The sequence below is a fragment of the Diceros bicornis genome, chromosome 36, assembly GCF_020826845.1.
Source record: "Diceros bicornis minor isolate mBicDic1 chromosome 36, mDicBic1.mat.cur, whole genome shotgun sequence".
Taxonomy (NCBI): Eukaryota; Metazoa; Chordata; class Mammalia; order Perissodactyla; family Rhinocerotidae; genus Diceros; species Diceros bicornis.
The window spans coordinates 12,825,164-12,852,438 of NC_080775.1; the positions used below are offsets into that span (position 1 = coordinate 12,825,164).

At 39.0% G+C, this 27,275-nt stretch overlaps 1 protein-coding gene across 2 annotated transcripts in view; it reads left to right on the top strand.

Annotated features, from left to right (window-relative positions):
* Nucleotides 1-152: 152 nt before the first annotated feature.
* CDC123 (cell division cycle 123) overlaps nt 153-27,275 on the top strand; it is a 53,998-nt gene continuing 26,875 nt past the window's right edge. Inside the window, exons 1-7 of one of the 2 annotated variants that reach the window (XM_058532422.1) lie at nt 166-254; nt 1,237-1,392; nt 4,876-4,947; nt 12,957-13,014; nt 13,270-13,302; nt 18,977-19,072; nt 21,115-21,221. In XM_058532422.1, coding sequence (XP_058388405.1) covers nt 1,310-1,392; nt 4,876-4,947; nt 12,957-13,014; nt 13,270-13,302; nt 18,977-19,072; nt 21,115-21,221 — 449 coding nt within the window. In that variant the 5' untranslated portion in view covers nt 166-254; nt 1,237-1,309. Of the gene's footprint in view, nt 255-1,236; nt 1,393-4,875; nt 4,948-12,956; nt 13,015-13,269; nt 13,303-18,976; nt 19,073-21,114; nt 21,222-27,275 lie in introns of both variants that reach the window. The other variant, XM_058532423.1, reaches the window with a different exon arrangement.

A 27,275-nucleotide genomic window follows, 5' to 3' on the forward strand; every position in this document is an offset into this window, starting at 1 on the left:
AAAGTACGCCCCGCCATTCTCCTTCTCCGCTCCCTCTTCTGCTACTTCCTCCTTGCTTTCTGGACCGGAAGAGTCCTGGAGCCAAAATAGCTCGGCGGGCACTTCCGGGACAGGAGCCCAGGGTTCCGGGAGGGTGCTGGCAGGAGAGGGAGAGGCGGCGGCGGCGGCGGCAGCTGGAGGATGAAGAAGGAGCATGTGCTGCACTGTCAGTTCTCCGCGTGGTACCCGCTGTTCCGAAGCCTCACCATCAAGAGGTAAGGCGGGAGGGGTTACGCCGGGGCGAGAGGCAAAAGGGAACTGCGACATTTGGGGCGAATCCCAGCACCATCAGAAAAATGCAGGCCTTAGAAGGGCTGGATGGGAGCGCCAGCGCCGGGAATTCGCTTTCCCGCTGGTATGTCCGGAGGGGAGATCGATGAAGGCGATCCGTCTCTGCTCTGCGTCCTGTAGCGTGTCGGGAGTGTGCTGGGGGAGGTGGAAGGGCAGGTCGTGGGATAGTGAAGGTCAGAGGCGGGCTGAGTGGTGGATTAAGCAGGGCAGGCTTGGGAGCTCGCCATCACTGCTTTTAGGATGGCCGGAGAGGGGAGGTGATCAGAGCAGGGTAGTCTGGGCTTTGCCACTGATTAACCCGCCTCGGGGACTTAATTGCTTACAGTCACTGTAAAATGAGAACGATGATACAGACCCCACCTCTCATTCTATTGTGAAGCTCCAATATGCTAGTGTATATGGGAAACATTAGTAAAGTATAGTGATGTATTGGGAGGGATGGTAATGTACTGTGAGAGGAAACCATATGGAAAAGGAGTGGAACAGTGTTTGTTTTCTAGGGCTCTGGCCTACAGCAAGGAATCCATCTCCCGTTTGCAGGGCAAGCAGAGGATTAACGGTTTCATCCTTCACCTGGTCATTCAAGGTAACATAGGCTAGCTAGGAGAATATCCCCAGATGTTCAAAAGCAGTCATAACATCTGGAGCATGGTGCAAGAGTAGGCTTTCATAAGAGGCATAGATCAAAGTACTGTGTATCCATGGATGGGATTTTCTGTATTTTGCCCGCTCCCCTTTTAGGCCTAGATTGCCGCTTATTTAGATATCACTCTCCCTTCCTTTTCAGTCTGTCCTCTTGGTGCAGGGAGTGTGACTGCAGAGAGGGAAACTCTTTTGAAATCCTGAGGGGTTGGAAGAGTGTAAGGAGATTAGACAATTCTTTTCCATCCTGTTATTCATACATAGAATCTGGTTCCAGTTATCTGTGGTGTAATGGAGGTTTGAGCAGCTCAAGGGAAGATAATCTTTGCATTTGAAGATGGTTGAAGTCACACCAAAAGGAAAGGAAGAGCTTCAACAGCAGCAGTGGATGTTGCCTCCTAACATCGGAGTTTTCATCCTGTATGATGAACCTCTATTACTTTGCATAATTGAAACAGGCTTTGAGTCTGAGGTGATGCTAGAGTTAATTATTTTGTGTTGATGTGACAGAAGGTATATTTGTGAACCCATCAGACATTTTCACCCTGAGTTCACTTAAAACTGGCATTTGCTTTGTGTGCAGGTACATAAAGCATAATGGTGAAGAATTGGACTCTGGAGGAGGGCCATCTGTGTGGCTTTGAATTTTGGTCCCACCAGCATCTTGAGCAAATTGTTTAATCTCTCTAAGCCCCATCTGGAAAATTGAGAAAATAATAGGATTGTCCTGGGAATTAAATGAGATAAAGCATGTAAAGTGCTTGCCAGTGTTTCTGGCAGATAGTAAACACACAGAAATGCTGCTTGTGGTTAAATTTTGGATTTAATCAAAGCTCCATTGAAGCAAAATAAATTTTCACTTAAAATGTGTACCATTCATATGAAGCTGAGAATGAAAAATAAACCAAGAGGTGAAATTTTCTAAACAGTCCACAGCTAAGCTGTGTTGCCTGAAACTATACCTTTTTTAAGGTATTTCTTCGGTCTGTTTAGTTCTGAGTGATACCACTGAAACCTAACATATGGGAGGCTATCCCTCCACGACCCAGGCCAACCCAGTGGAGTTGTGTTAGCTTTGTCATTGTCATTGTCAACTTTAGTGCTGAGAGACCATATTCTGGTTATTGACTCAGCATTATTATCTGGTATGTATTAATCATGGTTCAGAGATGATTATGCAGGTAAGAATACAAGGTCATTTTCTGGCAAGTTCTAGAACTTTGACTCAGGTTTAAGAATAATTAGCTAGATGTTTTGGGCCATTCACTTTATCTTTCTAATCTGTTTTTTTCGTCAGACAGGGAAGTTATATTAAATAATCTCTTAAAGTCCCCTTCTACCTCTAAAATTCCATTAGAATAACTTGTCTGTGTGTATAGAATTCTATCCATTTGACGGGATAGATACTTTGGCATTTAATTCTTTTGCAACTGGATTCTCACCTGCGTAGTGGATTTCAGTGAGCGATTTAAGTTCTGCTCTGACAGCCTCATGAACTTTGTGTCAAGTTTCTCTGGCGATGACTTGTTTATGGCCTCGGCCTTTCAGGCGTGTTTCTGTTTTCCCCTGAATTTTGGTAGCACTCGGTACATCTGCACTTGGTACAGCACTTATCATATTGTACTGTGACTTATTTTTCCTTTTGCATCTTGTCCCCATCATAGGCTTTGAGTTTTTCATGGAATCACCTTGGTGTCCTCCTTGACTTACATAACGTAAAGCAAGATAACGTCATCAGGCTGACTTTAGAGCTGTGACTGGAGAACTCAGGGACTCTTAAGAACCGTGCAGAGTCTAACTTGATGTTGTCTAATATCTGTAAGAGTTGTAGACCCTCCAAATAGGAAGAATATGCAAAGAATTCAGAATCGAATCAAACAGTAAATAGATGTTTTGAGTCCAGTCGGGGGATGATGCAAGCTGGAGGGAAAGTCCAGATTCAGATCAGACTGGAGAGTTAGGTAGCTCAAAAACAAGGGACACGGACTTTGAAATCATCGATTTGGGGACTTAGACACGTTATTGGCATAAAAGAGGGCTCTATCTGTTCTCATTGTGATCAGGAAAATCACCCTCGAGGTCTAGAAACTGGCATCCCTTCCAACATTTCTCAGTCTCAGGCCCCTGAGAAGATACACTTCAAATTCCCTTGGAAGGGTCATCTCCAGTTCTCTGGGGATGATGCTGTTGGGTTATCTTGAACCCCAGGAAGAGCTAGAATTAAATATAGAGGTGATAAAATAATTCAGACTTAAGAGTTTTACTCTTTTTTCTGTTAAGTGTATTTAATATGTTTAAGAATTTGCCATTTTGAGGGCAGTTAGCATATGTATAACAGATTAGCCTTGTGGTTCCAATTTAAATTGTGTAATTGGTTTAGAATTGTGATGTGTTAAAATGTATAAGAAAATTTTTCAAGTGTTTAGAGTATTAAAATGTTTGTAAGAACCTTAGATTCACTATACTACAGTTTAATTTGCTGTTTTAGTTAAATATTTGGGATGGGTTATTTGTAATTAGACAATTGACATATTTAAAAAGAAAATTGAATAGATTATTTTTATAACAGAGTTAAAATTTTTAAAGCAACTTTAAGTTTCAAAGCCTCACTTGAAATTAGTTGAAATATAGCAGATTTACAAATAGAATAATAAGATTTGGTAGTTGAATTTAAAAGCCTGAAGAACTAGGCTTTTAGATGTGAAATTGTAACTTTGATAAGTCAGATAGTACTTTTAAAACCAAAATAGCCCACGAATAATCTTTTCTGTGTACAAAAGCCATTTGTAATGTGCCAAAAGACTTAATAATTGAAGCATATTATAAGTCGATGATGTTCTGTTGACTCTCTGAAAGCAGGCCATAATCTTTTTCACTTTTTAAAGAATATATGCCTCTGGGGCAGGCCCGGTGGTGCAGTGGTTAAGTTCACATGCTCCGCTTTGGCGGCCCGAGGTCCGCAGGTTCGGATCCTGGGTGCGGACCTAGACACCTCTCATCAAGCCATGCTGTGGTGGCATCCCGTATACAAAGTAGAGGAAGGTGGGCACAGATGTTAGCTCAGGGCTAATCTTGCTCAGCAAAAAGAAGAAGATTGGCGACAGATGTTAGCTCAGGGCAGATCATCCTCACCAAAATATATGTATACATATATGTATGTCTCAAGATCAATATAATAGCATTACTTTTAGTTATCTGTGGCAGGATTTTTTGATGATTTATTATTACAGAGTAAAAAACAAAGTGTTCCGTAGTTTTTTTAGGTGACTTCAAGTATGGCTTTCCTATCCCTTAATTATGACTATCTGAAACAAATTAGACTAAAGCATGCCCGGTTAAGCAGCTTGATAGCTCTGGTGATCAGTTGAATAGAATGCCACCAAAACAGATCCAAACATATTGCCTTACGTGCTCATTGCCAAGGAAAGAATTGTTTCCAGATCGTAAGTCTGCTTCTGCCCTCTGTCAGGTGCTGTTAATCAGATTCGTTTGCTGCATTTCCTGTTATTGCTGCAAATATCTGCTGGTGTCTAATTTCTTAAAGGCACATAATCATTGTACTCAGAATTCTTTTGAGCTTGTTGCTTTCATACTGTAATTTCAGTCCGGTTCTTTGGATTTGGCTGTTTTTTTTTGTTTTGTTTTGTTTTTACCACAAGGACAATTGTGGTAATTTCGTGAATCTAGTTTAGTTTACCGCAGTATTTATTCATATTATTCTAGTTTTTAGTCTGCTGCTATCACATGTACCTCATTAACATTTCCCACTTCATATTAAAATAAAGGGAACAAGTAATTAAAAAATTAATTGAATTTGGATTTTTTTCTCTCTGCTTATGGTTGGTCTTTTAAAATGATGCCTTTTTTGGTATGTGCATTTTTTGTGTTCTTTTTTTTTTCTAGTGTCATTCTTCCACTTCCTCAGAATGTGAAGGACTATTTGCTCGATGATGGAACTCTGGTGGTTTCAGGAAGGTAAAGTATATCAGAAAAACATTTTTTAAATTTTATCATAAAGAAATGTTGTACTGATTAAATCTCAACAGTTGCCATGTGGAATAAATACATGAGCTTTGGCACCGTGCTCTCCCTTTTTTTTCCTAGCTAAAATTATGTGCTGGTCTTTGTCTCCTATTCTTTGTCAATGCTCAGCTAATAAGATTTTTGAAATTGACTACTTTCTCCTCTAGTAATTACTAGTTGTGAAATTGAGCAGTTCCTTTCCTCTCTGCCTTTAGAAAATGGATATGATAGTAACTATTCCTTCTGGAGATGGGGAGGGGCTGTGGGGGAGAGGGAAGAGGGCATGTTATGACCCTTTGAGATCCTTCAGTTTTTAAGATGAGTAATTCATTGTCCAATGCAAACAGAAAGCTTTTCTAGGGTGTATCATTTAATTCCTTAACATTTTATTCCCCACAGTTAACCCACCATGGCCCCACCTCCACTTTCTCTGTTCGTGTGGTTCCTCTGTTTGTAAAAGGAAGAAGTTATCATGCATCAGTCTTTTTAGTGCAAACTTGAAAAGGTTGAGGAACCATAGAATTTAATGAAGTTCCTATTTTTTCATTCAGGTCTCTGCTCAGAAGTCATGTTATCTAAGTGTTCATCCCTCACCTTCCTTTCTAAAATAGCCTAATAGTAGTAACCCTTGCTGCTACAGCACTCTTTTTTATAGAATTCTAGGTTGGAAATAATTTCCTCTTAGAATTGTTAAAAACAATTTTTTTTTGTTTTGGTAAAGTACACGTAACATAAATTTACCATCTTAACTATTAACTGTACGGTTCAGTGGTATTAAGCACATTCACATTGTTGTGCAACCATTACCACCATCCATCTCCAGAACTCTTTTCATTTTGTAAAACTGAAACTCTATCCCCATTAAACACTAACTCCCCACTCCACTCCTCCAGCCCCTGGCAACCACCATTCTACTTTCTGTGCCTATGAATTTGACTCCTCTAAATACCTCACATAAATGGAATCACACAGTATTTGTCTAGTTGTGACTGGCTTATTTCACTTAGCATAGTGTCCTCAAGGTTCGTCCATGTTGTAGCCTGTGTCAACATTTCCTTCCTTTTTAAGACTGAATAATATTTCACTGTGTGTATTCACCACATTTTGGTACATCACTCTTTAACCCCTTACCTCACTTTATTTTTCTGCATAACACTTACTCCCATCTGACATAATTCCCTTAATTGCTCTATTAGAATGCAGGCTTCATGAAAACAGGGACTTGGACAATTTTGTGCCAGCTCTTGGAACAGTGCGTGATACATAAGAGGTGCTCGATAAACATTTGTTAGATGAATGAACTTAGAAATATAATTCGGGGGCTAGCCCGGTGGCGTAGTGATTAAGTTCACGTGCTCTGCTTTGGTGGCCCACAGTTTGCAGGTTCGGATCCCCGGGACGGACCTATGCACCGGTTATCAAGCCATGCTGTAAAATAGAGGAGGATGGGTACAGATGTTAGCTCAGGGCCAATCTTCCTCAGCAATGTATGTTAGCTCAGGATCTTTTGTGTAGCTTTCTGTGTTATATTTCTGTTTGGGTTATTCTCAGCCCCCCAATAACCTGAAAATTGTTAATTCAGAGCCTCATTAACTTGGAATAATCACAGGATAAGGAAACAGAATAGTTAGGGAAGTCTCACCTTTGGGATATTTACAGACATGATTTTAATATTCTCAAAAATAGAGTATATAATAAACATATAAATGGGACTATAAAGAAAATGACTCCTAACATTAGAAAGTTCTGGGTAGATTTCAGTAGTAGAAGCATATTGAAGAGCTCCTATGTTGTTTCTCATTGGCTGGATGTTTGCGTGAGCATCTGACAGGGGCAAGCACCGTTAAATATGGTTAAACAGTGCCGTCCAGCACCCAGTACTTCCCTCTGCTCTGCGGGAATGCACAAGCCAGCTAGGGACCCTGCCCTTTTGGAGTTGACAGTTCAGCTTCATATTTTGTGGGAGTTGATATAGCATAGTGCTGGTCTTCCAGTCACATTCCTAGGGTCAAATCACATCTTTGCTAATTTCTAGCTCTCTCAGCCTCAGTTTCCTTGTCTGTGAATGGGGTGACTGATACCATAGGACTTACGGCATAGGGTTGTTGCAGGGATAAAAAGATACTGTGTAAAATGTTTAGCCCAATGCCTAGTATACTGTGTGCTCTTAAGAAATACTAACTGCTCTCATCGTCATCATTCATCTCAGTCCGAGCATTAAACAAACACACTAGGAAATATTTAAGTGAAAATTGTGATCAGTGCTATCACTGGTATATATCACTGACATATGGAATTACTGGGGGCAGGGGTGGAGCTGAAGATCGCAGGGAGGGTCCAGGAGTACCCTGAAGAAGTAACTTAGGAGCCTCTGAGATCTGAAGTTGAGGTGGAAAGTAGTCAGTTGAAGGGTGGAGGGAAGAATCTTCCAGGCTGAGGGAACAGCATTAAGGAGGGCTCTGAGGCATGGAAGATCTTGACATGCAGAAAAGATCATGTGGCTGGAGCATGCAAGGGCCAAGTGGTAGGAGATTCAGTTGGTGACATGGGGGAGGTGGTTAGGGTTAAGGTTAGGGGACTGTATAGGAGTCATGTGAAAGATCCTAGAATTTATTCTGAGGTCAGCAGGAAGTATTGAAGGGCTCTGAGCAAGAGAGTAACTTGAGCAGTTTCAGTTTTTGGACAATGACTGGTTACTGTGGAGAAGTTGAAGACCAGTTGGAGGATATTGCATTGGACCAAGTGAGAACTGACAGTGGCTTGAACTAAGATGGTGCCACTGGAGGGGGAGCAGTGAATGGATGTGAGATGTCTTGGCGCTTGCTCCTTCAGAACTCGGTGATGCAGAAGGAAGTGGCAAGAATTACTCTCTCATTTCTGGTGGAACAGCTAGATGAATGAAAATATGATTTGCTCGGGTTGAGAAAAGCAATGTTTATTGAGCCTTCGATTTGAAAAGGGTAGTAATTTTAGATTGTATTATTTTTATCGGTAAAAATGTGAAAATTATAGGTATGATTTAAATGAGGTATGTTAACAATAAAATGCACAGATCTTAAGTGTACAATCTGAGGAATTTTGATGAATATGTACACCCATTTCACCACCACTACATTGAAAATACTGAACATTTCCATTCCCCAGAAAAGTCCCTCAGGTCCCTTCCTAGCTCCCCCTCCCCAAACCCAGGCAAACACTGATCTGATTTCTGTCTCCATAGCTTAGTTTTGTTAGTTCTGGAACTTCATGTAAGTGGGATCATACAGTATGTATTCTGTTGTGTCTGGCTTCTTTAACTCAACATGATGCTTTTGAGATTCAGCAATATTGTTACGTTTTATTGCTGAGTAGCTTTCTTCAAGCATGTCTTTTTAAGCTCAGTGTCTCCGTATTGTGTGTAGGTTTGGGTGTGTCTCTCTCTCAGTATATGCCTTGCTATCCTAATCTTTTTGCCTCCCTGAGTTCAGATAGTAACAGTTAGTTGAATGAGTGTGTATTTAAAATACTATTTATAGAATACTGTAACTGCATCTATTAATATGTGAACGTTTTAGCTCCTTTGTATGAAATGTATCCCTTCATCAAGGGATATAGTGTTATAGTTACAAATAAATACCGTGGAGTTAATGAACTAGACTCATTGAATATTCTTTTCATTGTGAGTAGGCCAGTGGTGAACTACTACTGGTTATTAGTAAATGTTGAGATATATCAATTTGACATCTTTCCTTAGCATAGACTATAGGAATGTGTATGGCTTGCTTTTGTTTGGTGAGATAAATTCTGAAACAGTGGTCGGGGGGAGCAGCACGAATACTTAGAAATTCTGTCATTTGTAAAAGATGCCCCCCCTTCTTTTTTAATCATAAAAGTAATATTTACCCCTGTGCCTTATGGACTTCTCCCCAGCCGCAATGGTGATGACAGACTAGTCCAACCCATTGTGGTTATGCCATCTCCCTTGCAGTGAGGGGCCCAGCCATAACCAAGAGGGGCTACAGGGCTCCGGGGAAAGTCTGCCCTGCTCTTAAAAAGGGACATGAGACAGGATCTCATTTATTCTGGTCTCTGGATATGGCAGTGTGAGGACTTGATGCTTGAAACTACTACAGCGAACTTGGACTCTGGAGAGGAAAACCAAGAAATTCACGGAGAAGCTGATTTTGAGTCCTAGCATCACTGAAGTACTCTGCTTTCCAATAAGTGCCATGCCTTAGGGATTCTTATAATGTGAAATAATATGTCTGCCTCGTTGTTTAAGCCATTTTTAAAGCTAGATATTGCCGTTTTTCCTTTCCTAGAGACCCCACTTTGGCAACCCTCCATCTTCCTGTTCCAGCTTCCTGAGCCGGCAGCTCTTCAGGTCTGGCGTACAGTCGTCAGCTTAGGACTTTTCTTTACTCATCTGTGTTGGATTTTCTGTTCCTTAAATACCACGTTTTTGGTTCTTTTGATTTACTGCCTTGTTTTATTGAAGTACATGCTCTAGAAGGCATAAGAGGAAAAACATTTGAGTCCTTTCATAACCTGGAAAAAGTTTTTATTCTGCTCTTATACTTGATTTTTTCGGGGGTAAGTTTGGCTTAGTAAGGGATTCTAGGCAGAAAATTGCCCTCGTGATTTTGAAGGCATGGCCCACTGTCTTCTAGAATGCTACCAAGTCCTATGTCAGTCTGATTTCTGTTCCTTGGTCTTGCTTTATGAATGTTCTTGGGATTTCTTCTTTCATGTTTTTATATTTCATGATAATCATCTGTATTGCCCAAACTTAGTGACTTAAAACAATAACCATTTTATTTGTCCATGATTGCTCAGGTGTATGTTGAAAGACAGTTCTCCTTGGGTCTCTTACATTACTGCACATCTTGCAAGCAGAGGCACTGACCGCTTTTGTTCTTGATTATCTTTTCAAGGATGTTTATATAGCAGACAGCCTTGGAAGATAGAGGTAGTGTCTCCCTCCTTATCAGAGAGCAGGTTTGTTTACTGTCTCATACAAATAAAAGACAGTGTCTCCCCTTGGGTCAAAGATTGAGCAGTTTTACCTGCAGCCCATTATAAAAGATGAGCTTCCCTAAGTTCAGGGTTCCTCACTTGTAACGCTAACCTGGGCCACTCCTTGACCTCCCATGGGACTTGAGGAACCAGAGGGAACTGATGCAAGGAAGAGGCTCATGCTTCATGCTGTGCTGAGAGTAATAGAGTCCTTTGTTCTGACCTAAGAATCTTATGTCTTCTGCTAGAGTCCATGAAACTGGCAGGCTAACTTGTTAGCATGCAAGTAGGGTCAAATCTCAGAGCCTCTGTAATTCTTGACACTGGACGAGTCTTCTGTTGGTCTTGCCAAGGTTACTGACATGGCTGTAGTCATTTGGTGGCTCTACTGAACTGGATGGTTTTAAGATGGCCTCACTCACATGTCTGGCAGTTGATGCCCACTGTCAGCTGGGCCTCTCTTTCCATGTGGCCTCTCATCCTTAGAAAGACTAACCTTAGCTTCTTTAAATAGTGGTGGCAGCGTTCCAAAAACGTGAGAGCGGAAGCTGTAGAGACTTGACACTTAGGCTCAGGATCACATGTTGTCACTTGTGCTACATCTTATTGGTCACAGTGAGTCGTGAAGCCAGTCTAAAAGGGATGGGGAAATAAATGCTGTTTCTTGATGGGAAGAGTGGCAAAGTCTCCCTGCCAAGGGGCATTCAAATGAGATGAGAAGAATTATTGTGGCCGTCTTTGCACATCATCTAAGTTTTTTTCCCATTCATTATGATATGTACTTGGTGGGCCCTTTCAGTCTAGAGACATATTTTTCAGTTTTGGGACATTTAAAAATATTATATCTTTGATAATTTCCTCTTATTTTCTTGCTTCTCTTTCTGGAACTCCTATTGAAATGTTGGATCTACTGGATTAATTCTCTGAATTTTATCATTTCTTCTCTATTGTGTATCTCTTTGTCTTTTTAGTTCTACTTTCTGGGAAATTTTAAATTTCAGCTATCATCTTTTCGGTTTCTACAAGTTCAGTCTTGTCCTCTCTTCCTTTCTTATAGCCTCCTGTTCTTCTCTCATGGATGCATATCTTCTTTTATCTTTGAGGATATTAATGATTTAAAAAAATATTTTTGGGGGCCGGCCCTGTGGCCGAGTGGTTCAAGTTCTGCGCGCTCCACTTCTGTGGCCCGGGTTCGTGAGTTCGGATCCCTGGCGCAGACCTACTCTACTCATCAGCCATGCTGTGGAGGCGTCCCACATACAAAATAGAAGAAGATTGGCACAGATGTTAGCTCAGGGCTAATCTTCCTGAATCAGAAATTTAAAAAAAAGAGGAAGATTGGCACAGATGTTAGCTCAGGCGAATCTCAGCAAAAAAAAATTTTTTTCATCTGGTTCCTTTGTTTTTATTTCTTCCATGTACCTTTTTTCTCTCCTTTTTAAAATCTCTTTTTTTCATCTTGGAGCCTTTGTTTAGTTTTCTAACAATTCTAGGCCTTTATTCATAGTCAAGAGTGAGGGACACACACACGCACGCATGCATGCGTGCCCACACGTAAACTTTGTGTACCTGGCTGGGGCTTGTTGACTAAGAGTGCCAGCAATCAGCAGGTATTGATAGAGGATTCCCAGATGACAGTTATCTGTAGGCCTTTGGTCTGGCGTTGTTCAGTTTCTACAGAGAAGAATCCTCTAATTTGTCTGCATTCTGGGAGCAGGGTTGGAGGAAGGGACCAGGGGTCTCACTGTTAGTGTGACTTTCACGTGGCTCCTTGTCATATTCTGTCGTTTCACCCCCATATTCCTCTGGGGTTATGGACCTGAGCCCTTGGCCTATTTAGTTCATGGAGGAGGATTAGTTGCTAGGATGTAGAAGATGAGGAAGACTGGGTCTGTCTTACTGCCCCGTTTACGGACTTCGCGCAAGCCACCCTGTTCGTAGCCCAGAGCTTCGGTCCCACCATCCATGATAGCTCCAGGTTCTGCCTGTTGCTCACTGGGTTATCCCCCTCATTGGCTCTCTGTTTTCCGACTTTTTGTTTCTGTCTCTTTTCCTCAGTTGTCTCCTCTTTGGTCTCCCTTTCCTTGGGGTCTTTCCTATCATTTTAGTTTAGAGGGAACGCAGGAATAGATAAATGCCCATGGTCAACCAGAAGCCTCCCTTTCCCTTTTCCTTGTAGTTTCTTGGTATAGATCCTGTGCTGGTTCTTATTCTGATTATTCTGTTTTCAGTGATGTGAGTGAGTTCTTCGTGGGCCAGTTATTTGTAGTTGAGTGTTGAGGAGGGGCCGGGGCAGTGTCATTTCCTCTGAGTTCTTTCAGCCTTTGCTTCCCTCCAGACAATGAAGACCGGCTGCTAGATGGCCCTTTTCAACAGCTGCTTCATTCCCTGGCTTTCTCACAGATAGTGTGTCTGTGTATTTCTCTCTCTCTCCCCACGCCTGTCTGTGGTGCCAGTCCAGATCCAGGTGATCCCTGATACCGGCCCCCGTGCTCTGTTTTCACTGTATAAACCCAGGATCCTCGGCTTTGCCCCTCGGGGTCTTCCCTCAGCTGTGAAGCACAGCTCCTCAGACGGCTCCTTTTGGCGGCTTCCTCCATCCGTTTGGTCTTCCTTGTCTTTGGCAGCACTTTCTTATGTATCGGGATTCAGAATTGTAGATGATTCTTAGTGTCATCAGAGGTGGAGTTGTGAGTTTTTCTTTCCCTGTTTCTAGTGATTTCTGAGAACAGGGCAGAATGTTTTTATTCTGCCATCTCTTATTGGAAGTGTACTCTCACTAATTTCATGTTAGTTTTTATTCATTTCTGTCTGAAAAAGTGAACGTTTTAAACATTATCCTCCAATTCTGAGGCTGTCTTTATCTTTCTATCTTTTATAGAGATATGTTTTCAGTACACCTGAAATTATGACTACATGGTACCAAAGCCTTTTTCTTGCTTAATTTTTGCTTTATGTTCTTGTAGGGAAGATCCACCAGCACGTTCTCAGCCAGACAGTGATGATGAGGCAGAAGAAATACAGGTTGGTTCAAAATAAAATAATCTGTTCTGTAGACTATTCTGATTTAAATGATCTCTGAAGCGGTTCTGACATTCAGATCTTAGCATACATTCAATAAAGTGAGAAATTACATGAAAATCTCACTTTGACATATACTTTGTGTTCAGGAATAGATGTTTCCTGCTTATGTATTATTTTTAGACGGAGCACTGCTATTTGGGAGCCCAGTACACTATCCACATATAATGTTTTGTTTCTGTCCTCTTCTCCATACAGTGGTCGGATGACGAGAACACGGCCACGCTCACGGTAAGAGCAGAGAAGCGCTGGCGTGGGGACATTCTCTCACCGTTACACAGGGTGCTTCAGGGTTTCAGTGCATATCTCTCTAAATTCCCGTTTATTCTCCATTTCAAATGTCTTTTTCTCTGTTGGCTTTTATTTATTATTTTAAAAAATAAGTTGAATCATCGTTGCCTTCTTTTTCCCTTTGATTTCAAAGGAAATATTTAAGTGCATAGTTGATGCTATGACTTATTTCTGTTAAGCTCTGAAAGAAAGAATCAAGCTTCACATTAAACTCTGGGGTTCCCAGATCTGTGGAACCTAAATTAAAGTGAAAATTTATATTCACTTATTCAAGAGTATTTAAGTAGTATAAAAATTACAGTTTCGTTCGAGTGCAAGTAGAGAAGTATGTGGCTTTATCTTATATTAAAATGTAGAAGCTGATGGAGCATTTTAATCGTCTTTCAGGATAAGAGTGCTGTTGTCAAATTCAACTTAAAAGTATGTTTTTAATAAAAATTTTTAAAGGAATGAGTGAAGTAAAAAATGTATTTATAAAAATATGGTAGGTTAATAAAACTTCTCATACCTTGAGATAAAAGAGAAAGGTTTTTATAAAATTCCCTACAAATAGATGTAAAGGCACATAAAGGAAATGAGTTTTAGGGGAGCGTTTACTCTAATACAGCTCTAGGGCCGGCTCCGTGGCTTAGCGGTTAAGTGCGCACGCTCCGCTGCTGGCGGCCCGGGTTCGGATCCCTGGCGCGTACCGACGCACCGCTTCTCTGGCCATGCTGAGGCCGTGTCCCATGTACAGCAACTAGAAGGATGTGCAGCTATGACATACAACTATCTACTGGGGCTTCGGGGGGAGAAAAATAAAATAAATAAACAAAATTTAAAAAAAATAATTAAAAAAATAATAATACAGCTCTAAATGGGAAGATGCTTCTGTTTATTTAATGGAAGAGATAGGGTGTCCAGGGTACAAGAAAAAAAAAGTGGAGGTGCCTAAACTGATATATTTCCTTAGGTATAAAAAGCAGGCCAACATCGGCAGAAAGGGGAAGTTTACTTGTTTTATTTTACTCTGGATATCATGCAGGTCAATCACTCCTTTTATGAAAATTCTATTCAGTTCAACATACGTATTAGTTATCTACCATACTCGGGGCACTGTAGTGGGTTCTGTGAAGTAAACAAAGATGAATATGATTTGATTCCTGCCATTAGGGAGTTTATACCCCAATTTAGGGGTAGATGACAAAGTGCTGTCAGAACAGAGAGAACAGTTACAACTTAGGGCATCTAGAAATGCTTAAAGGGAGAAGTGATATTTGACCTGGACCCTAAAAGTGGTAAGGATTATCAATTTCAACTCATGTTTTTTGATTGATGGATAGATAGGTAGATAGTTGATAGATACAGAAATTAATAATATACCTTTGTGTATCCATGTATATTTACCAAACTCTGTTTGCTAAGGTCTAGAAGCAATGACATGATGACATCATAGGAGCAGTGAGCACACCTAGTGCCCTGATCTTGGTTTCTAAATTATCATTCTCCATTAAAAGGAATCGAAACTCTTGGGGAAATTCAAGACTGGGGTAGGAAAGTAAAGATAGCCTGCAACAGCTTGTTGTATCAGAAAGTAAGAATGACGCAGACATGACAAAAAGGACCCAGAAGCCAGCTTGAGTGGGCTCCTCCTGGCCAAGTTACTTGAGCATCATAACAAAACAATGATGGTAATGGAGTATAACCATTGACTAAAATTAGAATTCATGATGCCGTACTGACATAAACAAATGATTAAATTCAGTAAATGGAGCAGAAGGGAAAGCTCTTCTTTATAGTAGAAAAGGCACCAACTGATGAATGCAGAAGGAGTGATGGAATTAGAAGTCACCATTTGGCAGCCATCATAGTAATAATTGATGGAATAGCTGTTAAAACTGGTGGGTTAACATTTGATGAGAACGAGGATACTTGAATATTCTCAGTGTCTCTACCAAAATTACTTATTACATAATTATAGACAGAAAAATAGTAACTTCACAGTGGAAAGACCCAGCAGCCTCGTGACCAGAGTTAACCTTGCCAGTGATGCACAGACCTCCATTATTGTGCCTCCTGATGTGATGCACTGAGAAGGACACGTCACCTGCCAAAAATGCCTGACCTGAGTCTGATCATGAGGAAACATCCAGCAAACTCAACATTTTGGAACTTATATAGAATAACCACCTGTACTCTTAAAAAATGTCAAGGTCATGAAAGGTAAAGAACAACAGAGAGAGGAACTGTTAGAGATTAAAGGGGATTAAAGAGACATGACAGCTAAATGCAATTCGTGATTCTAGACTGGATCCTGGGTCAGAAAAGAATGTTTGGTTTTTTGGGGTTTTTTTTGTTATAAAAGACATTATTAGGACAATGGGCACATTTTGAATAAGATCTGTAGATGAGATAATGGTATTGTATCAGTGTTAACTGTCTGATTTTGATAATTTTGCTAGGTTGTATAAAAGAATGTTACTACTTTTTAGGAAATATACACTAGAGTGTTTAGGGGTAAAGTGGCATCATGACTTCAACTTACTTTAAAAGAGTGTAGGGAAAAAATGCATGTTTGTATGTATGTATATATATAAATAAATACACACACCTGCATAGGTATATAGGGAGAGGGGGTTGGGGTAGAATGATAAAGCAAATGTGGTAAAATGCCTGAGTGAGGAGTATATGGAAATTCTTGTTACTCTTTTAATGCTTCTGAAAGTCTGACATAATGTCAAAATAAAAAGCTAATTTAAAAAAGTGATTGGGATTCACTGGGCAGAACTAGATGTTGTCGGGCAGAAGAACAGTCTTGGTAGAGGATGTGAGTTAAGACCCAAGGTGGGAAAATGTGAGGTATTGGTGAATGGTAATAGTCCGTTAGCATAGATACAAAAACGCGGGATTAAAAATGGACAAAAATAATCGAAATGGGTAAATCTCAAAAGCACAATGGTGAATTTCGAAGAGCAAGTTGCCAAAAGCATACATACCAAATGACAGCAGTTATGTTAAATTTTAATAATGTTATATTTTCTGGACAGGCACAGGTATCGAAAGTATAAAATCATGACAGTAGAAGAATATGCCCAGTTTTGTAATGATGGTTGCCGGTGGGGAGAGGGAAGGATTAGGGAGGAGAGCAAGGAGTAAGGAGCCTCGTTTGTATCTGTAATGTTTTTTCCCCTTAGGAAATTTAAAGGTTTGGATCAAATATGCCAAATTGTTGAATGTATGGATCCAGGAACATGAGCATATATTTTTTTGTATATTTAAAACATTTCATGATTTAAAAAAAATTTTTTTTAAAGAAATACCCTTTCTGAGTGAGTGTGGTGTAGGGGTGCTGTGGTGGGTAAATTTGGAAAGACAAGTGAGTCTGGATCACAGGAAGTCCATGGATATGATTAAAAATGTGGATTTTTGTCCCACTTACAAGGGGAACCTTTTCCCAGACAACTGAGGTGTTAATGCATATTTAAAATCGACTGGTTGAGCTCTAAGCTTAAAAGAATCCTATTACTTAAATCTCTTAAAAGGTAATTTTCAGAAAAAGGTAGAATCCTGACTCCCATACAGATACAAAACTCTTTAACACATGTTGAAGCTTTTATTTAACTCATGAGGGAACCAGGCAGATGTTAACAGCTGATTCAAAAGAATCCAAGGAACAGACAAATTTATAGATGAGGAATATTGAAATGAATATGTAAGTGAGGCAAAACTAGTTTTGCCTCCCTCAAAGGTGGGAGGGAAGGCAACTGAATTTCTGTCAGACAGGATAGAATTGTCATGTCTGTAAGAAACACTTTTCATTGTCATCACTTACCTACAGTTTACCAGTTGTAAAATAGCTGACAGACCTACCTAGAATCAGACAACCAGAAAAGTGTGCTACATGCCGATAATACATAGTTTTCCACTGAAGCACAAATTTTTCTCTACAATGGATCGACTTTTTATAATTTAAATTTGTTTTAGGATCCTTATGGCAGGATTTCCTGAAGTTGAATAATTGGAGGATTTGAGGGAATGGATCACCTCTTTTAAAATGTAATACACAAATATAAAGCAGTCCTTACATGTGAAGTTTTATGGGACAGGAAAATTAAATAGTCTTGTCTTTGGAAATTGAATCTCTTCATGCTGTAAAATTTGCGTAACTGTACTGTTTATCGAAGATTGCTAATGCAGATCTTAGATACATGTTTTTATGGCCAGAGCTCTAGGGAGCCAAATCAGTGACTTCAGGGGATTGTAAGGAAATTATTGGTTTAACATAAATTGTAGTTCCTTTTGATGGGGAGAGGGGAATGGAATATAAGGACTCAAGGCTGATAGTCGTGTTGAAGGGCTCTCTAAATTGCTGCGGGTTGAGTTCATGTATCTAAGCTGAAGAAGTAAAGAAGATACAGTGCAGGCTGTCAAATAACTAGAAGATGCTGGTAACTAGTCCAGAGATCATGTCCTTCTGTAGCAGAAAGAAAGCTTCGATCTCTCCCTTCTTGACTCACTAGCCTGTTGCTTAAAGCTGGTTTCTAGTTGGGGAAATAGTATACTACCGTTTTTTAAACTTATATTTTTTTTTGGTGTGTTTCCTAGACTCTTGTCACAGCTATTTCTCTGTCATAACTGGGTTAGACCTCGGGGATCAGCATGAGGCATTTGATTTATGTTTGCAGTGTGTAGTTGAGCTCGTTCTAGACCTATTTGAATGCTTTAGCCCCTATGGAAGACCTTGTCGTTACTGGACTGTTTCAGAATTTGCAGTTGTCCAGTAGGGGGCAGCAGATATAAAGGAAAACTGTGACTGGAGAGAATCTGTTAATATTGTTGTTCTGTCTCTCCTGCCCTTTCCACTTCAATTCTCTTCCTCACTCTCCTCGTCTCCACTCTCTCTCTGTGCTCTCCTTTGACAGTGACGTAAGGCCCGAGACAGAGCATAATAGCAGTCACGTTTACGTTCCTTCACAGCGGGATTCTATTCCTGGTGAAAGGACACTTAGAATGTTTGGGTTACCTGCTTCTATAAAATATGCATTTTAAAGTAAACCAAAAAGGAAAGAACATTTTAACTTCACCAAGGTCCTATTTTTGAGTTTTGTTTATATTAAAACTTGTCTGGAAATAGCAGTGTTTAAATACAGTTAACCACATAATTTATTTCTCATTCTCATGAAGCCTTTTGGGGATATGTCCAAGAATCTTTTCCTGCAAATGGAAGGACTTCTGGCCCCTTTAGTGTGAGATGTTATTTCTGAGAATTGGGCTATATGTATAGGTGATATTCCATCCGTCTCTTTTCACTTAATAAATACTGGTTTTATGTAGGTGTTAAGAGAACCTTCCTTCCTTCCTCACATCCCCAGATGCCTGGTGACATCTGTCTGTTTAGCTTTGTGGGCTTTGATTGGTTTGGAAAGTGCCATTTGGGTACTTATCTTCTTCCCTTTCTGGTAAATGTTATTTGATCATTGATTTTATTTCGCTGAATTCAGAAATTCTGATAGTAATTTGTATCCTAAATTATTTTAACATCCTGAATAGTTTAACCTTGAGATTTTAATCTTGTTTTCTATATTTATTGTGATGATACTGACTTGCCCAAATGATTTCTTCTTTCTTTCTGTAGGCACCAGAATTTCCCGAGTTCACTACCAAAGTCCAAGAAGCTATCAATTCCCTGGGTGGCAGTGTGTTTCCTAAGCTTAACTGGAGTGCCCCACGGGTAGGAGCACATCAGTAAATCTCTCGTTTGAATATTCTTTGTTTTCCTATTTATTTCATTTTATATCCCCACAGAGGGTCTAATTATAGTCCTAATTCTAGAGAAAATACTGTGGATTTTATTATTATTTCCCCCATGTTATTTTTCTGATTTTGCAGTGCACTTTCCTGGATCTGTGCAATACTAGATATTTTGCCAGAAGACAGTTTCAACCTCTTGTGTTGCTGATTGTTCTATAAATCTGAGGAAATCCATTCTCTGCCCTTTTCAAAATTTTAGCTCTTCAGTGCAACAGAGAAATTTTTCTCTATTGAAAAGTAATAAAAATTAAAATGTCACAGGATCTAGAAATAGAGCAGTTTGAGAAATCAACTGATATTTTCTTAAATTTATTATTTTAACATTGCATTGACAAGATTTTTTTAAAAGTTAAGATCTATGGAAAAATTCACTATTTTTTCTAATCCAATAGAAGAGAATTTTATGTCAACAAAGCTTATTTAGGGAATCAAAGACTTATTTGCATTTTGAAAAACCATCTCGTGCTTATCTTTTATTGCTTTAAAATGAATGATAAATTGCACTTAAATCTAATTTTTATTTTTACATATATACATGACATAGTTTAAATTTTCAAAAGACCTGGAAGCTTGCTACAAAAATCAGCAGGTCCTAACACCTGTTTCTGTCCACCATTTCCCACTCCTCAGAGGCAGCTGCTGTCAGATATTTTAGAACATTCTTTTGTTCTTTTCCTCTGCTTCTTTGTTCTTCAGATTTAGGTATTTATTATTGACTTTCTACTCTAGAACAGCAAGATTCAGCTCTCTTTCATCTCCTGTCTCCCCTGCTTTCTAATCCCCTGTCCTCATTATAGTGATATCATACTTTTGATTAATTCAGTGTTTCCAGTATTGTGATTATGTAAACACTAGGTACACTTCTGATATATGCTATAGTATGATTACTTACGTTTTCTTATTCAACATTTTGTTTTCCTTGGAGTTAATAATTGTCTTGTTTATTCAGTTGCATGGTTTTCTATAGATACTATTGTTTCAGTGGAGTTAAATCTGTGTGTTCAGTATACCATCTTTAGCCAGAAGTTTTCGTCATCTTTTTCATTGGGCGACACTACAAAGGAGTTATTGAAACTCACTTTTAGTTTATATATGAGCAGTAATTTGAATTGTTCTTTACTACTGGACTGGGTTGAGGCTTTCCACTTCAGGCGGGTAGATTATTTGCGGTTTTAAGGTATTCATTTGTTCATTTATTTGTTATTAATTGAGTGCCTGCTATGTTCCACTGCTTTCTTGCATGTAGTATGGATAATAATTTGATAGTTTTTTGCAGTCATTAGTTTTCTCAAATTTATGTTACTGTCCTGTGTCTGATCTGTCTATGGAAGAAATGTGTTTTTTAAATGACTTAATTCTATCATTTTTAGGTATGTTCCACTAAGCTTCGTCTACTGTGCCTGCTATTTGTACTTTTTGTTTGGCTCAAATGTATGAGACATTCACCATTTAAAATTGTGATGGTTCAGAATATCTCACCTCCTCTCTCCTAGATTTGATAGACATGGGTCTTAACTGCTCTAATCATCAAACTTCAGGCCTTCCGGCCATCACTCCCCAGAAGCAGGAAGAAGGGAAGGATCTCCTTTTTCTTAGACAGTTGTTCAGGCTGTTTCTTTACACCTTGATCTTCTAGCTGAAGTGTCAGCATTTCTGATAGCTTTTTCTCCCCTTATTTCCTTATCAGTAAGAAAAACGTAGGGAAGTGCTTGGGCCTGAGCTGAAAGGTGAGGACCCTAACATCTCAGTGTTCATCACTGGGTGTCTGACATGCAGCAGTGATGCTGTTCATTGTTTAGAAGTGTACTTTGACCCTTGACAGTAGAGCTAACGTTTCTTACCTGACTTTTTTCTTTAAACCCTTGAAGTGATATGCATTATTGATTTTATACGTAGGCCTGAGCTTCATTCATAGTGGCTAACGTGGAATATACACTAAGTAGCATGTGCTTCATTATTTAGGATGCCTACTGGATAGCAATGAATAGTTCTCTGAAATGTAAAACCCTCAGCGACATCTTTCTGCTGTTCAAGAGTTCTGATTTCATCACTCGTGACTTCACTCAACCGTAAGTATGCCTCTGGTTGTCCCCTGTCAGTAGTCTCAGTACTTGTGATTTTTTTTAGTACTACTGTAAACAGTGGTTCCAAACAACAAGGATCAATTTCACATTCTCAAATGACCTATTAAAGCAAACGTTTCTTTTCCTTTTACAGTAAATGCTGTACAATGAATATCCCTAAATATGAAGGACTTTCTGTATCTGCCCATTACATATTTTGGTAGATTTTTTTCTTGTTATAAAACCAATATATGCTCTTATCATAGAAAAGCAAAGTTAGAGACTATCGCTAACTGAACACAGGAAATTTAAAAGCACCCATGATCTTGCCACAATTGGATTTATATACTTCCAGAATTTTGTCTATGCATAGGTGTAACATAGTTATACTTGTTTCTAACTATATTCTGATTTTTTAAAACAAAAATGGGATCATATGGTTCACATTGCTTAGCTGGCTGCTTTTGCACTTATCAGTGAGTAGCAAACATCTTTATGTGTCGTTAAATATTTAAATGCATCATTGTTTTAAATTCTCCTCATAGTGTTCCACTGGACAGCTATCACATAATTTGACCAGTCCTCTATTCTTATATACAGTCCTACAGTGAATATCCGTGAGCTAAATCTCTGTGCGCTTTCCTAACGTTTTCCTTAGGATAAATTTCTAAACACGGAATTGCTGTTTTCCTTCCTCTGCCAGTTACTCAATAGCTGAAGAACGTGATTCTGTGCTGTCTTCATCGTAGGCAGATGGAACACCTGCACTGTTGAGCTGTGGGTGACCTCTTCATGCTTCTTTCGTTCTGTCATCAAATAGCAGCTATTCTAGATTTTTTGTCCTACACTACATCTTAAACCAGTAATCTCAATTAAACTAATCTTTAAACTGACCTCTAAAATAAAGCATATCACGAAGTCTGGAAGCTAAGCAGGTGAACGGGTGTGAAAATGCTGTGTGAGCATGCCACTTCTTCCCCATCCATCCAGTTTAGTTTGCCCTGCCCGTTTACCCCATCTCAGCCTCAGATCCTTTTTAGAAGAGGAGCCTGACATAAAAAAGTCAATTCACTACATGTCCGTTGTGCATCTGAGTTCTGCAGCTGGGGCATATGGTTTTAGTGAAAATGAAGTTAAGTAATAATGAATGAGTGTGGTTGTATTACAAGTTTATTATAAAAGGGTTTTACCCTTATTGGTATTTCTGGTTCATTTACAGAAAAAAACTTTCTATTGTTTTGACATTTAGTTGTCAATGTTTTATGGTTGTGTTGGCACGCGTGTTGTTCGGTATTTGGCAGCCCTTGTGTTAATCATAATGCAGTAGCATTTTCATGCTGGGAGATACCCTCTGATTAGAGGAAGTCGTGGCTATCTTTTTTTTCCTTATAAAGCTTTTTGACATGTAATGCTTTCAGTAAAGAGGCCTTGAAATGTATTATATTAAAAATACCCTGTACTTGTTAATTTCTCAGATATAGGTTTTTGTGTACCTTTAATATTAGTTGCAGTGAGAGTATGAAGACATCTTTTCCTTTCCAAAAATAATTATAAATCACTTATAATTCTCTGGGGCTGATGGTTTTCTAAATCATCTTTGCAGTTTATCGATCTGCTGGCTCCTCTTAGCCCACTTTTCCCTCTTTGTCATACACGAATTTAACTGAAATTCCAGTGGACGGGGGAAATACCGGTCAGTTGTTTTGCATCTTGTACTTTTTGACTTTTGCATGGGGAGGAAGTTAAATCAGCAAGTGAATTTGAGGCCTTGGACTGAGAGTGTTTACCCACCGAATACCATCCTTCTGGTGTAAATAGTTGGGAGTTGGCAGGAGCCGACACCGAGCACTGGGCTTTCAGCCTTTCAGCCAGGCAGCACTGATAGGTCGCCCTTTTCTGGGAGTATTTGTCAGTAGTCAGTTGCATAACAGTTAATGTCTTGTCATCACGTAAAAATCCTTATTAATAGAATTCATTAAAAATCAACTTTTGTCACAGAGGCCTTTCAGGGCCCCATAAAGATTAATTTAAGAGAATAATTCTTTAGATTGCACAGGATCGTATCAGTGATTTAATCTGACTCTTTCCTTTTATTGGTTAGAAAATTGAGGCCTAAATCTGTTCAGTAATTTGTTCCTACAAGCTAATTAGTAGAACCAAAACCAGAATATAATTTCAATAATGTCATTTTAAATATTCTCTGTATTTTCCATTAATAAAGGTATAAACTCTTGCTTTTCAAAATGCTTTGTTGTAATACTTTATTATATTCTATAATATTTTAATATATGATATGTATAAAATTATGTAATATTATGAAAGTGAGATTATGTTATTTATACTATTTTGGGGCTTTCCTTGAAAAAAGAAACAAAGATGTTACAGTAAGGATTGCAAGTTAACAGAAGGCAACTAGAAATAGTTTACACATACAGGGTTTTAAAAAATATACTATTTAACAAGAAGACTGGAGATGGGGTATTTCTAGGGTTAATTCAGTGTCTCATCAAGGTCACAGGGACCCAGGCTCTTTTAGTCTTTCCCTGCCGTCATCCTTGGCTCAGTGGCATGGTCTTTGGGTTTATCACCTAATGGTCACAAGATTGCTGCTGCAGTTCCGGGTATCACATGAAGACATGACCATATCTAAATCAAAAATAGGCAGGATGGGTGTATTTCCTCTCTGTATGTAAGCAAGTAAAACATTCTAGAAGCTTCCCAGGAGACTTCTTGTCAAGCTCATGACAGTTACCCAGCCTAATTCAGTAGTTGGCAGAGGGAACAGAAATCCCACGATTGATTTAGACCAGAGGCTCTCAAACTTGAGCTCGCATCCAGCATCATCTGGAGAGTTTGATAAAACACAGATTGCTGGTCCTTACCCCCAGAGTTTCTGATTCAGCAGCTGGGAGTAATGTCCAAGAATATCCTTTCTGCCACGTTCCCAGGTGATCCTGATGCTGCTGGTCCAAGCCCACATCTTGAGGACTGCTCAGATTAATCAGCACATGCATCTCTGGAATTCCGGAGAGGACCACACAACACAAGTGCTGCCCATGTCTGAACAATCACAGTTCTGTTAGCAAGGATGAAGGGCGGGAATAGCTACTGGGTGGACAACCAGGACTGTCTGCCACAGTTGTAATTTGATGTAGAATATTAAGTACTCTTTTATTTTTTCTGTTCTTCATAAGATTATTGTCCACAAGAAGCTTTAAAGTTGAAATATGACACATTTAATATAATCTGTGTACATTTTACTTGCTGAGTGAATTATTGTCCCAGACATAAACAGTCTATGTGATTAGACTTGGTGAGTCACAAGGCTGCTTTCATTAATTATTTGATTAAGTGTCACTTCAGTAGGCCAAGGCAAGGAAAAAAGTCTGGTATTCAATTGGCATTTAGAAGAAAGGGCCAAGTGAGTGAAAAAATTAATCCATTAACTGTTTCTCTGAGGGGCTTATGACTAAGGAGATACATTTGACTAGAGGTCAGGAAATTTCACTTGTCTTAGTGATTTAAACTATGCTGTGTTCAACATAATTTTTATACATTTTTTCTTATGATTATCACAAAACTGGTTATTAATCCTAAAATTCAGCAGCAGTTTCAGAAGAAAAATTTTGTGCATAAGTTTGACCTAACAGAATCTTTACCTTGTTCTTTTTAAGGCCCATTTATCTAGGTAACAATTTTCTGCTTTAGATTGTTTTAATTTTAGATAGCATATTTTATCTCTTTTCGAAGAACCCGTCTATGAAAATTCAAATAAACATACCCAGTCACCCTTAATTCTCTATCATTTTACTTTTATCTTTCCTTTCTTACCGCTGGTGAAATCTAAAGAAATGGAATCTGTGTACCAAAACTCTTTGTACCAAAATAATTACTCCTGATGAGCAATAAAATCTAAACACCAGAACTTTGATGCTTAACTTTTCCCTTGCTCTGTGTGTTTCTTTTTTTCTTTCCTGCCATGATTTAAAATTTTTTCTTCTTAGGAGTTGTTTACTGTGAGATATAATGTTGTAACCTTCCAACTTTTTAGAACTGCTTATCAATGAGGCTTGTGTTCTGGTGACTATCTAGGGCAATATGCCACTTTAAAGCATTAATGATTTTGTTTACTGCCACTTTTGTAAAGCTTTAAGGATGATGTTTTCTCGTGACTGATGAAAATGTTGAAATGGCGATCTCAGTCAGTGGATTTAGGTAACACCTGAGTTGTCTAGAGTAAATTCACGTAGATATTGTCCTCAAAGTGTACTCGTACTATGATCTCCCTCCCCCAACCTTGCCACGTCGACTGGCCCAAATTTGAGACAGAATTCACACCATTTGAGTAGGTAATATTGTAAATCTCTACCTCCAATGCCGGAATCTTGCACCTTACCCCCAAAAAAGGAATGCATCTTCAACTTAAGTGTTTTCCACTAGAGAGTCTCTTGTTTCCACCTCCATCTAGCTTGCTCTTGTACAGTGTATTTCTTACTTGTAGCACAACTCATCACTGTGGATATCCACATATCCTTTCTTGTCCTTTTCCTTCCTTCCTTGTAACAAAGTGTAGGACACATTCCACCTTACCTTCTGTATACTCCATCCATATTTTTCATTGTTCATTCTCCCCTAGTTCCACACACATGCATCCTTATTACTAAGTGTATTACATTTGTTCTCTTTCAATGTGTGAAATATTTGGAACAGCATGATAAAAACTGTGTTGATCACAGTTATGAAGTTCGCAAGAAAAAAATATGTCAATCTTTTTTTGTGTGTGAGAGAGGAAGATCAGCCCTGAGCTAACATCCATGCTAATCCTCCTCTTTTTGCTGAGGAAGACCAGCTCTGAGCTAACATCCATTGCCAATCCTCCTCCTTTTTTTTTCCCCCCCAAAGCCTCAGTATAGTTGTATGTCATAGTTGCACATCCTTCTAGTTGCCGTATGTGGGACGCTGCCTCAGCGTGGCCAGAGAAGCGGTGCCTCGGTACGCGCCCGGGATCCGAACTCGGGCCGCCAATAGCAGAGCGCGTGCACTTAACCGCTAAGCCACGAGGCCGGCCCCCAAGTATGTCAATCTTAAGACATGTTTAGGACGTAATGAATATATCTATTTATAGAAAGACCATTTGGCTGGCAAGGAAACGCAACCTTGTTTAAGTTGGGGGAATGATTTGGGAAGTAGCTTGAGTAGAAATAAAGACAAAAAGATGATGTTCCTGTCAGTCGTCAGTGCTAGCTTAGCACAGTTCTTGTAGGTTTTGGCTGGGACCTCTTTTATTTTCCTTTTTTAAAATTTGGATCTAGAACATTGCTCTCTGAAATTCCTGTAACTGGCTAATTTCAAAATGTATTAAAAATATACTGGCATAATTTCATAGTAGCTTTTGTCAGAGTAGACCTTTGTTTTTTTTTGGTGTTCTTTTTTCCCAAAATAAAATCTTTACTATTATTGTATCTAAGAATTCTCTTTGTTTGTAATTCACATTGTAGGTTATGTAACATTCGTTATTTAATAACATTTGTGTTTACTTTGCAGTTTTAGTGGCTAGCTAGAGGAACTGTAATTATCTGCCAAGAATTATGAGTTTATAGTTCAACATAGGAGCCTCCTTTCTACCTAGATTGTAAATCGGTGACTTTGATTTAATACTACTTTCTTTGGGTTCCTTGTTGAAAACTTCAATTAAAGAAATCTTCCAAATTGGTATAAAATACCTACTAATCCAGGAAAAATTTTTAGAAGTGAGATTTAAAAAGATAAAAACACCAATAAGCTTATAAGTATACATGAAAATGGTTATGAGTTGCTAATTATAGCTAGACTGTTCAGGTTGGCAAAAATCTTTAAATGAGATTCAAAATATTCTTATTTGTTATTATAAAAGAACTGTAAGAAACTGATCATTTATTTCTGATTTTAGCTAAGTGGCAGGCTAAGATAACTTGAAATATCTTTTGTTACAAATATCTAGAAATACTGGGTAAAATATAAAATATTTTACGCAAAAATTTAAATGCTAAATTCATGAGAAACAAAAGGCAATCCCAGATG